The sequence below is a fragment of the Rhyacophila brunnea genome, unplaced genomic scaffold (assembly GCF_057557595.1).
Source record: "Rhyacophila brunnea isolate RB1 unplaced genomic scaffold, BYU_Rbru_1.0 scaffold_21, whole genome shotgun sequence".
In the NCBI taxonomy this organism is placed as follows: domain Eukaryota; kingdom Metazoa; phylum Arthropoda; class Insecta; order Trichoptera; family Rhyacophilidae; genus Rhyacophila; species Rhyacophila brunnea.
The window spans coordinates 9852517-9868384 of NW_028232871.1; the positions used below are offsets into that span (position 1 = coordinate 9852517).

At 35.3% G+C, this 15868-nt stretch overlaps 3 protein-coding genes across 3 annotated transcripts; all 3 read left to right on the forward strand.

Moving 5' to 3' along the window:
- The first annotated feature begins 3213 nt into the window (after positions 1-3213).
- Positions 3214-6649, forward strand: LOC147070682 (uncharacterized). Its single transcript, XM_085949158.1, has one exon. The coding sequence runs from the start codon at positions 3281-3283 to the stop codon at positions 4691-4693; it is 1413 nt and encodes a 470-aa protein (XP_085805284.1). The 5' UTR covers positions 3214-3280; the 3' UTR covers positions 4694-6649.
- Positions 6650-8806: 2157 nt separating this feature from the next.
- LOC147070683 (zinc finger Y-chromosomal protein-like) lies at positions 8807-11448 on the forward strand. The gene has a single exon (XM_085949156.1). It carries the CDS (start codon positions 8871-8873, stop codon positions 10356-10358), a length of 1488 nt encoding a protein of 495 aa, XP_085805282.1. The 5' UTR covers positions 8807-8870; the 3' UTR covers positions 10359-11448.
- A 1966-nt stretch (positions 11449-13414) lies between these two features.
- On the forward strand, positions 13415-15829 carry LOC147070684 (uncharacterized). The gene has a single exon (XM_085949154.1). It carries the CDS (start codon positions 14255-14257, stop codon positions 15755-15757), a length of 1503 nt encoding a protein of 500 aa, XP_085805280.1. The 5' UTR covers positions 13415-14254; the 3' UTR covers positions 15758-15829.
- Positions 15830-15868: the final 39 nt, after the last annotated feature.

The window sequence follows — 15868 nt, forward strand, 5'->3', positions numbered from 1 at the left end:
AAGTAGGGAGTAAAATTATGTTAACGCGCGTGTTCGAACATGTACCTAACCGAATTTTTTTTTATTTTTTTTTAAACGGTACATGTTCAAACACGCGCGTCAATATCATTTTACTCCCTACTTTAATTATAGTTTGTCAATTTATGGCTACGGCCGTATGTTGTAGCTTAACCACTGGGGAATGACAAAAGAAATGGCGTATTTCAAAAAAACACTACCTTATTCTTAGGTAAATAATTATTATAAAGCAATCATTATTCATAAGATGTTTATCACACTTGAATGGTCAAAGACATAGCTTATAATAAATATCTTTAGAACCATCTTGAAATGTGTTAATCTTGCCGATTTTTTGAATAATAAAATGCCTAATTCTTGTCAAATTTGGGATCACAGAGATTATCAATATAATTTTTATCGTGAATATTTTACAAAAATTATCTCGAAATAAATTATGCTAATGGTTTTATAAATGCGTTTAAAAATTAATAAATGTAAAAAATCTTAACACCACTGCACAGTTATGTACCGAAATATGACTATATTCTAAAACATTAGAGCGAGAGGTTTAAAAGAATACTATTTTATGTAACAAAAATACTTTATGCAGTCATCAAATGTTTAAAATAACTATAAAGGATAATAAGGCTTCAAAATTATATAAATAGATTATCTACAACGTTTAAGGAGTGTCCAGGACCATGGTTTTAAAATACAATAAAAACTCAATTTTGACCTTCGACGAGCATGTCCCCCCTTAAATAGTATGAATAATTATATTCAAACCGAAAATGTCCCGTATTCGCATTTTCCAAATGTGATTACCCTATTCAAATAGGACATTGTCCATTTAAGCGAAAAATAATTATTCTATAACGATTATGCATAGTATGTAGGCACATCACACGGCGTCTCCAAGAATCCCTGTCGCAAACCAGTACCTAATCTTATGTTATCCCAGGACATGCCAACATTCCGTAGCTTCGCCAAATACTTACAACCAAAGTATTAGTTAGATACCTACAACAGTAGGTAACCTACCCTAACCTAACTAATATATTTTTAGTCTGTTTAAACTCTGCACTGCTTACTGACGACACCAAAATTAGCTATAATTACCTATTTCCTTATCTTAATCCTGCGCGCCCATTAGACAGCCGACCGACGCAACTCGGTCCAATGCCTCATCAATGGCCCGTCGGTAGGCTAACCGCCAGATGTATATTATCAATGTTATAATTTTGTGTATTCATTTGGAAATATATAGAAATCACTTCGAATTAGCTGTAATTTACATGAAACATGCACGAATACTTTTTCGAATTTTTCTTCTTCTTTGTTTTTGCTTCCATCGAACCCTTATTTAGATACACCGCCCCCCCCCCCTGAATCGCTTCGGCGTCCCGCAGAGGAGCGATTTCGCCCACTTTGGGAATCACTGTACCTATGGGTCTATTCTATACTTATCGAACACTAAATTGATAAATAGTATCAAACTTAGGGTAGGTTTGTATCAAAATATTAGCACTTATTGTAACAATTACACGAAGCCGGTTTTTATTGTTGCAATAAGTGCGATATTTAACAGCAGCAAGATAGGTGCTGTTAAAATATAGCACTTATTGCAACAATAAAAACCGGCTTCGTGTAATTGTTACAATAAGTGCTAATATTTTGATACAAACCTACCCTAAGTTTGATAATATTTTTCACTTTATCACTTTAGCGGTCGATAAGCATAGAATAGACCCACTACTACACTTTCGGTCACCGACCATCGGGCTAATTGTCGCAAGACCACGAGTTAAACATTTTTTTAGTATGGAAAAAATTGATAAAATTAATTTATAAAATTTAATAATATTATACTCAAGCATTTTACAAGGTTATAATATGGGGAATATATATTCGCACAATTGAATAGACTGTTTTCACAAAGCGCTGACAAAATTTAAAAAGATGTTCGTCACATAGGAAATGGATGATATTCACAAATCAACTACAACTCTCAAATGATCGATTTGCACTAAGGAAAAAGTAGTCTTCACGTATCAATATACTATTGTAACTAATTAATCATAAATGAACACAGACACTAAGAAAAATAGGTTTAATGATTTTATACAATATTTTGGCAAAACATAAGTACTTACCTATGTATTAGGTACCTACTTTCAGATTCAAATAATACTATAAGTACCTATTTAAAAAGTGACGTTAATTAAAACTTAGGTAATTGTGCCGCATATGCCGTCATGAGCTTTTATGATTTTTTTTACGAAAACAGTTTATTCCATGTAGACAATTATAATAAATACCTTTTTCTGTCTGCGCATAGGTTTTTCGATCCAATTATTAATAATTGTTAATTTAAAATTTGAAATGCATCATTATCACAAACTGATTATATTAGGTAATATTAAGTTGGGGTAGGTTAGGTTAGGTTAGGTTAGGTTAGGTTAGGTTAGGTTGGATTAGGTTAGGTTAGGTTAGGTTGGGTTAGGTTAGGTTAAGTTAGATTAGGTTAGATTAGGTTAGGTTAGCTTAGGCTTAGTTCAAAAAATATACTTATACAATCTCATGACGGCATCTGCGCCACATTTACCAAAATTTATATCGATGAACCGAAAAAGATATACCTAGTTGGTGTTATTTGGTTGTAGATTTACATCAAATAATAATTTTATATGAACGATAGCAGCACGAATATATACATATTTATATTACTGCGTTAAACATTAACTATATTGACACCTAACCATCATTTTTGCGATTGCCTTCTAATAAATTGTATTGCTGCTACAATAATTATTATTAGTTTGACATTTGTGAATTTCTACCTTTTCTTTGTGCGATATATTATTTATCGGTGAAAACAATTTTACAAATGTGTGCAGTTGTCAAAATTGAGTGAATTTATATTTACAATGAGTGATTTATGATTTTTGTTTTGTGAAACAAACTATTTTATGTGATTTCATTTATTTATTTGTGAAATCATTTATTATGTGTGAAAACTACTTTCCAAATGTAAAAGTTATTTTTTTTGTGAATTTAGATTATTGCATTGTGCGATTAATTCCCACCCTTATAATATTATAAAATATTTTAAATTTATTTTTTTGTGTGCTGTAAGTTGGCATTATAATTGCAACATATTTTTCTATCATGGTAACCCAGTAATCGAATTTCAGGCTTCAGAAATTCAGAGCCGTCAATTTCGTAAACAATTTGACATTGCGCAAATATTTAAAATTGAAATGGATAAAGAATACTGACAATGGAAACCTCTGACGTCTGTCGTGTTTGTTTAAAGAACGGAAAGCCAAATGTCTCCATATTTGATTTCCACGATACCCTACAATATCATCAGAAAATAATGCACTTTGTCAAAATACAAATCAATGAACTGGACGGATACCCATCATCCATATGCAGCGACTGTCAATCGGAACTGTCCGTGGCCTACGATTTCGTTATTAAATGTCAGGTTTCCGACGAGTGTCTGCGCAACGCTGCTGTCTCGCCGGTAGACGATATCAAAACAGAAACTACCGCCTTCGACGATGTCGACGTCAAAGTGGAAATGGGTAGCGACAACGACTCTTGCAGGGACGAAATAGTACCAGAATACCGAGTCAAGAAGGTAAAGAAACTGAAGAAATCCAAAAAACTACGACGCGCCATAAAGAAAGAGAAGAAAAAAAGGAGATCAGCGCCAAAAAGTGAATTTAAATGTGATACCTGCGGATTAGCCACTGCTGGTAGGTCTGCTTTGATAATCCATATGAGAAAACATACCGGAGAGAGACCTTACAAATGTCCAACGTGTGATTCATGTTTCTCTCATCTTGGAACGCTAAAAATGCACATCAAACGACTCCATTTAGATGATAAAACGTCAAAAGAAAGAGAATTCTCGTGTGAGATTTGTGGAAAGTTATTTATTAGTAGACGGGATGTTGTTATTCATTTTAGACTGCACACTGGTGAAAAACCATATGCCTGTGATTTCTGTCCGAAGACTTACCGGCAGATGGGTTCGCTTACTGTCCATCGAAGAACCCACACCGGCGAACGTCCGTATCCTTGTACCATTTGCGGTAAAGCTTTTATAGACGCACCATTGTTAAAATTACATTTGCTGGTTCACAGTGAAGAGAGACAATACACTTGTAATATATGCGGTAAGTCTGTCAAAGCGAAACAGACGCTAATAAAGCATTTAAATCTACACAAAGACTTTAAACCGGTGATCTGTGATCAATGCGGTGCTGTATTTTCGACGAAGGGTAATCTGTCGTGTCACAAAAAATCGTTTCACACGGAGAAATCAGGCAGGTGTAGCGTTTGCTCGAAGCAATGTGCAGACTTAACGCAGCATATGCGACGGCACACCGGAGAAGATGTATTCACCTGTAAAATTTGTAATAAACGATTCAATCAAAGCGGCAGTCTGACGCGTCACATGTCTAATCATGCAAACGCTGATAAATATAAATGCGATAAACCTGACTGCGTTAAAGCGTTCCGTCATAAATACTTACTAGACTATCATGTACTGAAATACCACTCGAATATAATCCCGTTCTCTTGCAAGATATGCAATAAAGGTTTCCTTAGGAACTGTGATTTAAAAATTCACGCTGCATCTCATCTCACTAACAATAAGCCGCTAATTCCGCCTCAATGATTTGGTTATAGTATTATTTACATTATATTTCTGTTATAGGTAGCTAATATAATAATATATATTTCAGACTGCTAACAATAATGAGAAAAATCCAGAAATTAATAACGCATTCATTATTTTTTTATAACCCAACACAAAAATTCGTTGCATCGTGAAACGTGTTAGTTAATTTTATATTTTGTGAGACTTTTTTGATTGGTAGTTATCATATCTGGTTTTTATGCTCTCCTTCTTTGTCTCTGACGTTTCAAGCTCCTCGAAAAGCCATTCTCGAGGAATAATGTAGTGAAGTATACTGTATAAATCACACCGTGAGTGTAAAACCAAGACATGTGCAAATTTTTCAATTTCGGGATTAAATGCGAAATAACTGCAAAAGTCGTGAACTTGATAATGTAAAAGTGAAGTAAGTAACTGAAAGAACATGCAATATAATGTAGATATAAACCAAATATTATAGTTTTTTTTTTAGAAACTATTTGTCCTGACAAAACGAAGACTTCAAACCCTAATATCTCCAAAATATGTCTTTTGCACATGTCATGGTTTTATACTCACGGTACGAAATGTAAACGCTGTTCTAAGTGTGCTGAAAAAGGGTTCGCTTTGGTTGAACGGAGCTGGTTTAGAGCAATATTCACATCCAAACACTTGACTAATACATTATCTGTTGAAAATGGTCTCTGCCACGAACCCGAAATGTCAAAAAAAGGAGGAAGAACACACAGTGATAACCCAAAGACCAAATACGATTTGTTAATTTGATTTCATAAAAAAATTGGTACGTGTTATATAGACTGAAGCAATCTGCTACAATTATCGAGTTGTCGTTGTGCACTTGCGCTGTGATATGCATTCTATGTGCTTTATTTAATTTATTTGAGATATAAAAACAAACCAAAACCTGACACAACCTACGATAACCTCGAATTAGCAGTCAATAGTGGCTGTTGGGTTTTATTTTGTTTTTATGTTCCATATTGCCGCATGGCTATGCACAGGCTTGTAATGTCGGCGGTCCTGGGTATGAATCCCCAGTCTAGCAAATTCACATGTTATTTTTCAATGTGTGTTTCAATGTGTGTAGACCTAATAAATTGAGCAAGTGGCTAACATTCATTTCTCATAAAAACCTGTTAATACAACTTTCACTCAGGGAAATTCGGATCGAACATGTTAAAAAGAAAGGTAGTGACAGACGACAGATTGTTTGACACAATTGCTATGTATATGCGATTCAACTTAGCACGCTTGAGATCAAGTATATTACTTATATTTTTACAGCGGTTAAAATGCATCGGACTACTTAACAAGTACCAAATAATAGAAATTTACCATTGCTGCAATGTTCCTGCTAGTAGCCGCGTTTCATAACCAATGATCAATATTATATTAAATCAATGATTTCTTGCCAATAATAAATTAATTGACATTTGAAGTGTCAACCGGTTCTATGCCTTCAGCGAGTTATAGATATAGACAGGCCGCACATACAAATTTTGTGAGTTATCTCGTCCAACTTTAAACTCAAATTACTAGCCACTGTCGATTGATTTGCATAATCTAAAAAATTAAGCACACAGTGATTTCTGTTTGAATAATTATGAAATACTAAACCACAAATTTTCTGTGTTACAGCGATTTTAGTAAGAGCTTCGCTCTACATTCGACGTGCGTCGTTAAAAATCTACGTCTTGTCAGATACTGCCATAGTAATATCGTGAGGTATAGAAAAGGTTAATAATTTGGATGCATAATAATATTATTATGAAATGTTTTTTTATTATCCTCCAGAGGTCCATGATAGTTGTTCAAATTTAATAGTATTATTTTTTTACTTTCTTGTACTTAGTGGTTTAAAATATACTTAAAAAAATTATACTGGTATTCTTTAATTATGTAGGTTTAAGGAAAAATTATAATTTCTATTAATTTATAAAGGAAATAAAGATCTGACTATTTTATCTGCGTTTTTCAATATAAATTAATTTATTGTATGTATTGTTAGAGTACAGCGCCTATACATGTGCATGGATTTACTGGCACCAGAAGTGTGTAAATTAAACTATCGCGATAATAATTGTTTACACGTGATATTACTGACTATCTAGCCGATTTCATTGTATGGTACTATTTCATAGCTTGTGAAAATAGGTAAACGTCAAAATGCGATGTGCGGTGTAGTTCATATTTTTGCCAGCAGGTTCGCCACTACCGTGTATAATACGTATTTACACACGCATTTTCTTGTTATGGCCGCGATAATACGCACTGTCAGCAGTAAATACATGCACGTGTAAATGGGGTATTAGTAGATGATGACAATGCTAAGGTAGAGTTGTTATATCAAAAGAAAATATATCAATACTATAATATATAGTATCCAGTATTGGTATAAATCCTGATCAGTGTCACGGACCAGTTAACTTGCCAAAGCATGTATGTCGCGTTCAGGCCATGGACGAATTAACTCGCGGACTCTTGTAAACGTCGTAACTTCTTAATTAACTATTCGTGTATATTTTCTAGACAATATTCATGATTTTAGTGTGAAAATATTCACGATAAACTCGAGAAACATGTTGATTTGGTAAGTTTATACAAATATTTATCATTCTGTTCCTATTTCACATTTTTTAAAGGATTTATTTTATTCCAAAAACGGCTGGCCTTCAAGTGTCCACCTAGTAAAAATTGGCTGGCAGTGATAAGGTTCGATTTTTGTCCACGAGAGTTAGTCTTCCCAGCAATAACCAATTACCATAATTTGATTATAAGTAGGTACCTAATCATTTTTTGTTAACTTTTATGAATCCATACGCGGTGTTTACATTTGCGTATATAGATAGAGTGAATAAGTGACAGGTGAGTGTCGACACACGCAAAATAAGTGGCTGGTACAAATATAATTACTGTTTACACTTAGTGAATATGGTGTCATACATAAATATGACAATATAAGTGTCAAATGTAAACGTACCACTACAGAACCATGTCACTTCTCACAAAATCTGATTGGGGATCATTGCTATAATCACTACATAATGAATGTGAAATATGTTATATGGGTCGCTAAGTCGCCAAACTCATTCTGGGCGATTTTTCAATAAAAATAGTTTTGAATGTACGTATGTGCTATATCAATAGGTCTACCAGCCTATTGAGGTGCGAGTTTTAAATTCTGCCATGTTTCGTCAAAAAATCAAAATGAATATTGACTTGAGACGCCAAATCAGCTCTAGGATAAATAACAGGTTACTAAATAATATGCTCTACATAGCCGACCGACGTCGCGATTCAAACCATGATTTTTAGCATACGTTTAAATTGCTGTAATATCACCACTACTAGCATCAACATCATCATAAATGCACAAAACATTTACTCGAAACTCAAAAAAACCTCCAGGGCAGATTCAGCGACAAAGCGACTCATATTATTACGTAATAGATTTCTGTTAGTAAATTAGCAAGCTTGCTCTTAATTAGGGCATATATTATGGACTTTCACAGAGTAGAGGTTATAATATTAATAAACAGTAGGTAGCAATGGAATAGTTCTCGCCATTCGTCCAACCCATTGCACGATGCACTGGATAAAAGACAACCATGCATTTTTGTTGGCTGCAGAATTAGACCAGACAACCCAACCGATGCCACCCTGAATAGATATTCTTCCATGTACCCTGTTCAGGATTCTATATCTGTGATAAAAGGAGTGAAGTGAATATAATACCTATATCTTGTGAACATTTTAGATGAACGCAGAGTTCTAGAAGGGCTGATAAGCGTGTCACACAACACGAACTTATGTACAATCATCACAACCTTATAAATAACTTCTGCAATGTATTTGAAATGCCATGTCATAAATGGTTTTTTTTTCTAAAATATTTTTCAACAGTGAAATTGAAAAGATTTCATTTAGGATTAGGTAGGTAGTTTCCATGATTATTTTTACATGAAACCTTTTTGTACAATGCCTTTTGTCTATGATTAAGTTTGAAGGTAGCAACACAGGCCATGATATTTTGTAAAGGTGGCAACAATAATTCTGATCTACAAACCATAGACAAATAGACTAATATAGACCATAGACTAATATACTTACAAATGTCAAAATGAAGATGTCAAGTTTGACTTGATAATAATTTTCGGGTTAAAAAAGAACCTAAACGATGGATATTCATATCAATAAAACGTGTAGAACATGCTTAAATAACTCTGATTATGGGACATCTATATTTGAGCTGTTAGATCCAAATGAAATAAAATATAGTGAAATGCTCGCGTCCTGTTCTGGCATAGATGTATCGTCAGATGATGGATATCCCAGCAAATTATGTCAGCTATGTGTAGTTGAGCTCCCTATAGCTTGGAAATTCGTCAAAATGTGTAAAGCGTCTGATGTAGTGCTTCAAAAGTATTATAAGGACAAGAAATGTGATTCTACGGTCAATGACAATGTCGACGTAAAATTGGAAATAAAAGTGGAGTTCAGTCCGTCGTCTATCAAATCGGAGATTATGGATGACGATTCCATGGATTTTGACGGAAAATCTGAAATTAATGACGAAGATTTTACAGAAATACATAAACATATAACACCAAAAAAGAGTAAAAACAGAATCAATTTGACAAAGAGTTCTACAAAAAAAGCACCATCAAAAAGGAAACTACTTAAAAGACAAAAAAAGATAGCCGAGTTAGAATTCTCAACTTTTAAATGTCCTGGTTGTGATTTTATAACAGAAAAACAATGTCGTTTAAAGAAACACGTTAAAATGAATCATGCAGATTTACTGGATCAATTAAATGACTTCCCTTGCACGACCTGTGGTAAACACTTTAAAAGAAAAAGAGACCTCGTCGTTCATGCACGGATTCATTCGGGAGAGAAACCTTTTGCGTGCAATTATTGTCCCATGAGATTTGCGCAGTCCGGCACACTAAACGAACACGAAAGAAACCACACCGGCGAAACACCATACGCATGTAAATTTTGTCCGAGGGTTTTCTCCAGTGGGTCATCGTTCTGGAGACACCGTAGAGTCCACACGAACGAACGCCCTTACTCCTGCGAACTCTGCGGGAAAACATTCTCGCTCAGCTCCACACTGAAGCATCATAAACTTGTCCACACGGATGAAAGACCGCATATTTGCAGCGTATGCGGTAAAACTGCAAAATCTAAATACTACTTACGTCTACATATGAGAGTACACTCAGAGAAGGGCTTCATTTGCGAACAGTGTGGTAAAAAATTCTCAAAAAAACCAACACTACAGAATCATATCACGAAGATGCACTCTGATGTCGCCGGGCAGTGTACACTATGCAAGAAACAGACCTCAAACTTGGTCGAACATATGATAACGCATACGTCCGAGTCACCATATCAATGCCGTATCTGCAGCAGGAAATTCAAGCTCAAAAACAGTCTGTCGTTACACATAACTCTACATAATAACGCAGATAAATATAAGTGTACTGTTGATGGTTGCAAAAAAGCATTTCCTAAAGTCAACATGCTGGACTTCCACACTCGAAAGGTGCATTCAAATGAGACATCGCACGTTTGTCGGTACTGCGCTAAAGGATTTTTCAGAATAAACGATCTCTCAAGACATGTGAATAGTCTTCACTCGGATGAAATCAATAAATGAATCACTCCCATGTCTTAAATATTTGATAATTCGACTGCATTATGTATCTATAAATCAAGTGACTTCTTCGGTCTCCTTCAACAATTCTCTCCGCTTATCCTCTATCCAAAGTGTCATTTTCAAATTGGTATGTCAAGCATATAAACGGCAGCCATCAGTAGCTTCACGTGGCTACCAAATTTTTGCCTTGCCTCTTTTCCTTTAACCTATTGGATTGCCTGACAATAATGCTTCAATTACATTATGATGCACGTCACGGTGACAAATTTAGTCTATGGTGTCGTCATTATGCAGAATATTTTAAACGATCACCATCTCTGTAAATTCAATGATGGAGAGTGCCAACTCTAATGTATTTGTATTTTGAATTATTATTCATGCCAATTTCAATTAATTTTAACAGTTTCTGCGTATGCGTACGTTAAAATTACTTGCAATATTGCATCCATAGATAATATTTTGAACAGAACCCAACCTGCAGACATAGTGCCAACCACTAAAAACAAAAAACACATGATTTCGTCGATTGAGTCGAGAATGTGTAGGCATGTAGAAAATGATAAATAACGTTCATTGAGTCATGTGGGTGTCGATGCAGCATGATACGAGTGAGGTGACCTCATTGTTCTGGCGATTTCGACAGATTTTGCTAACTGACAATGTTTGTTTAAAGGTTCAAAATGTGCTACTGAATGGGAGCATCAGTCTGATAACATTTTAATTACCAAGAAAAACGAAATTACACATTGTTTCCCATAGCGGCAGCTTACTGTGACAGCATTTAACGTGGTGATAATGTATTTGAACCTTTATTTACAAAACTTAAAGTGAATCATTTCAATTATGCCAGAATTTCACTTGATCTGATACCAAATACTTTTTGGGGCCATAATTATCCAAACCGACAATTTACAAAACAATAATTATCTTACTCATTTTTTGACATTATACCTATTATAAAATAAATCTGTCCCGGACTAATGTAAATGATCACGTGGGCATGTTGCTCATAATTACAATGCATAACTTGCATTCTAGATTAGCAAACAAAAACAGATTTAAACACATGCATAAAGGGATTTGGATTTGTTTGTTCAAAATACATTTAAAAAATTATCTGTGATCAGGAGATCGAAGGAAAGGTCACATTAAAGGTTTGAATTACTGTATTATTTCTCCTGAACAATTTGAATAGTTGCTGTTTGCACAATTGCGACAAAATAATATATTTGTCTTAAAAAATTGTAATTATTCTATTTAAGACGTGTTTTGTAAATTTTCTACATAACTACAAGGTTTTACATAATACTGAAATCACCACTTTTCAAAAACGTCAAAAGGAGTGGCGAAACGTTTACAATTTTAAATAAGAATATTACCTATTTAATTAGTTTTATCCAAAATGCTGAAAATTTGGATTAAAGAAAATATGAGGTGTCTTATTTCCAAATATCAATTCGCCCACAATTCAATATTAGACAATGGTTTCTTGTTTGAATGTGATCAGTACATGGATGGTTTTAACTTTAGTTTCTTTATTCCGTTGTGTTATATGGTTACATGTAAATTGTACGTATTACATTTCACTGTAGCACAGTTTGCAGTGAGCATTCTTATCGGAAAGAGATGACCGTATAGCATACGGTCATCTCTATTTTCATAGCATAATATTTATTTGTAAATAAAAGACAACTAAATTAATATATTAAATAAATTATTGCTGGTTATAATTATAAGTAATAAAAATCATGATTCCATGAGAGTGTATGACTATTTCTTTTTAACCCTGTTCGTCTCCTTTCCAGAAAAATCTTGAACCTCATAAATTCGACTATATTAATCTTCGATGGAACGGTCCAAATACGTATGGAAATACATAGCATTGACTTGAGTCATGTAAACATATTAAATCGCAATATTTTATGGACATTGAGATACCCGGGGTTCCTGTGGCTAGCTCAGGTGTCCATCGAACCCCGGATTCACAAAAAAAGGAGAGTTAAACGATTGGAGTGTAAATAAAACACGGCCTTTCGTGCTCGTAACGTGGTCTTCTTATATTTTCGTAATTTTTAGTTTTACAAATTATATTTGGGATTTTTACAGTTGTAGTCGTCAGATCCGTACGATTTGAATACCAGACGCTCACTAACTTTTTTTTCTTTTTCAAACTTCGCGTACCCACGCCGTCCAACAAAAAGGACTCTCGTGATTGGCCAAATTTTATCGCGTGATGTTTTTTGATTTGACGAATCACGAGGACCACCCCGGCGCAGGCGCGTGGAAATTTGAACGTTGCCGGCAAACGCGGCAAAATTTATTATATATGAATAAGTACTTATATTTAATCTTAAAATTATCTCTTTCATCCATCATCATTTATAGTTTAAAATCTATCTTAATTACACCTCCGCCCAGTAAGTGATTTTCGCGCACCGGAGGAAGGCCTTTACTCATGAATAAAAAAAAAAAAATTACGTAGTTGAGCAAGGAATCAGATTAGATGTTTTATGAAGCCGTTTCTAGAGGTCAGGGTTACGTTTCGACTTATGACTACTAAATGATTATTTTACACCGGGAGAAGCCCGCCTGTAACAGGGGTGTATCAATTTGTTCACAGTTTTTTAGAGTAGTGATACCCAACCTTTTTTGTTTGGCGGAACCCTTATGACATTTTTTTTGAACCTCTACTTGGCTGACACATTAATGTACAGAGTGATAGATTACAAAATATCTGTGCTAAGCAGTGACATACATAAGCAGAGAGTCACCCATAAACTCAAAATGCCGATCCTTATCGCTTGGCTACAGTGACGGCGGGCAACGGTGTGCCGGAGTCTTGCGCAACTGAAACGTATAACTATGTGTTATATGCCCGAAAAAAGACACTGTCTACGAACATTTCACACACGGTTATACGTTTGAGTTGCACAAGACGCCGCAGACCACTAAGTTCTTGCACTTACTGTACCAACAAAAATTTTCCGATGTCAGAATTCGAAACATTGCTTGTCACAGTTGAAAAAATACTGAACGATATGCCAACTGTTAGTACGCAGTGCCCTCACTCGGTGGACAACTCAATAAACTGGTAGATCGATTTTTAGTTTAAAATGTTATCTAATGGCTCGATGACATTGAGCTACTTCACAATCTGCTTGTAAACTCGCCCAGTGTCATCATGGAACTAGCAGATTGTAAACAATCTACCGAGAAAAGTTGAAAGCTTTACTTTACACACTGGCATGTGGTCCGATATGTAGTAGAGCGATAGTGGCGACCTCCCGGTAAAAAAACGAACTACTAAATATGTCCTGTCAAAGTAGTACCAAAAATGACGGTTTCAAATGACTCGCTAGTTGGCTTCTGAGCGAGTGGAAAGTTTTGTGTGTCGTCATCACAATCGCACTAGCTGACTCACCCGCTTTTAAACTCGCCGACAAGCAGCTTGTAAGGTAGCTCAATGTCATCGAGGCTTAATACCCCGTTTACACATGCATGGATTTACTGCTGGCAGTATGTATTATCAGGGCATAACAAGAAAATGCACGTATTTTCTTCATTGTAATACCAGATCTACGATTTTTGATGATCCAAAACCTTTGAATTATTATAAATTTGCGGCTATTTTGTTGTAGAGCCCTTGTGGCTAGGAAAACGTAATAATGTATGTTTTTTTATTTCCGTCATGTTGGTCATCTATTGTGTGTGTAGTCTATGATTATAGTCTATTGCCATATTAATTGAACTGTCAGATATGTCAACGTATAGTGTTTGACAATGTCGATATTTCGTATTTATTAATATATACATACATGTCATTACCGTGGAGGATAGATTAGCGTTTAAATGATAAATTGAAATAATTTTCCCTCACTTGCGTATATTTTAAAACGATGGCTTTGAAACTATTATGCACTTGTCGCGTTTGTTTGGCCGAAGCTACCAATTTACAATCTGTTTTTCATTCTTCCAACTCTCTTAATGACATAAATGAAAAGATTCAGCTGTGCGCCGGAGTCAATATCGCTGAGGACGACGGTCTTCCGTCGTCAATATGCGGAGCCTGCGTCGAAGAACTGAAGGTAGCGTACAATTTTGTGGAAAAGTGTCGCAAATCCGATCTGCATTTGCGAAATATGATAGCAGAAGTTAAAACAGAAAAGTTGGAACCCGACATTCCAGTAGACATCAAAGAAGAATTGAAAGTTGAAATTAATGACGATTATGATGACGGTACATCTGATATTGATTTACCTTTTTTGGATGAGTCTAAAATATCTACAAAATCCGATGAAAACTATGTCAATAAATATTCAAAAATCAAAGACAAAATCAGCGCGAAAAAGAATAAAGTTAAAAATAAGGTGAAAATACAGAAAAGGATTAAAATAAAATATGAACAGAACAAAACGGATGTTCGAAAGGGTCCTATTAAATGTGAAACTTGCGGGTTGGCTGTTCAGAGCCAATCAGCCATGATTATTCATCTGCGAACACATACAGGTGAAAAGCCATACTCTTGTTCCTCGTGTGATCTATGCTTTGCTCAGAAGTCTACCTTGAGAAATCATATTCTCCGGAGACACCTACATAAAAAAATTCGGAGTGGAAAAGATTACACATGTGAAAACTGCGGTAAAACTTTTGCATGCAGCACTAATCTCAAGATACATCTTCGAATACACACAGGAGAGATGCCGTACGAGTGCAAATTTTGCCAGAAGCGATTCATGCAGCTGGGTTCGTTGATAAGCCACAAACGGAGACACACTGGAGAAAAACCATTTTCCTGCGCGACCTGCAATAAAGCTTTTGTAGAACTCACGCATCTAAAACGGCACCAGAGCGTTCACAGCGTTGACAGACCGTATATATGCAACATCTGCGGAAAAGGAGTCAAATCACCGTTTGCGTTAAAACAACACATAAAATTACACACTAACAAAAAAGACCACGTCTGCGATCAATGCGGGATGTCATTTATGATAAAAGGAAACCTGGATTCTCATTTAAGAGTCGTACACTCTGATAGATCTGGTCAATGTACGATATGTAGAAAACTCTGCTCGAATCTCGCCGATCACATGGTGAATCATACTGGCGAAAAACCATTCCAATGTGAAGTCTGCAGCAAAAGATTCGCGCATAACCGCGGACTGGTCACCCACAGCCGTCAACACACCGCGGCCAACAAATTCAAATGCAATGTGGAGGGCTGCAACCGATCGTTTTACGCCCAGTGGGTGCTGGAGTGCCATATTTTTAAGCATACGGGACATACACCATTTGTGTGCAAACATTGTTCCAAAGGATTCCTAAGAGTGTGCCATTTGACTAAGCATATGAAATTGAATCACCCAAATGAAGGGAAAAAGATCGGCAGTACGAAGCAATAAATGTGTAATTCTTGTCATTTTTTTTGTATATATTTTGCAATTGAATAAATGAATTATTATCAGTGAATAAAAGCATTTTTTGTTATATTACTTACATACACCACCCGTATG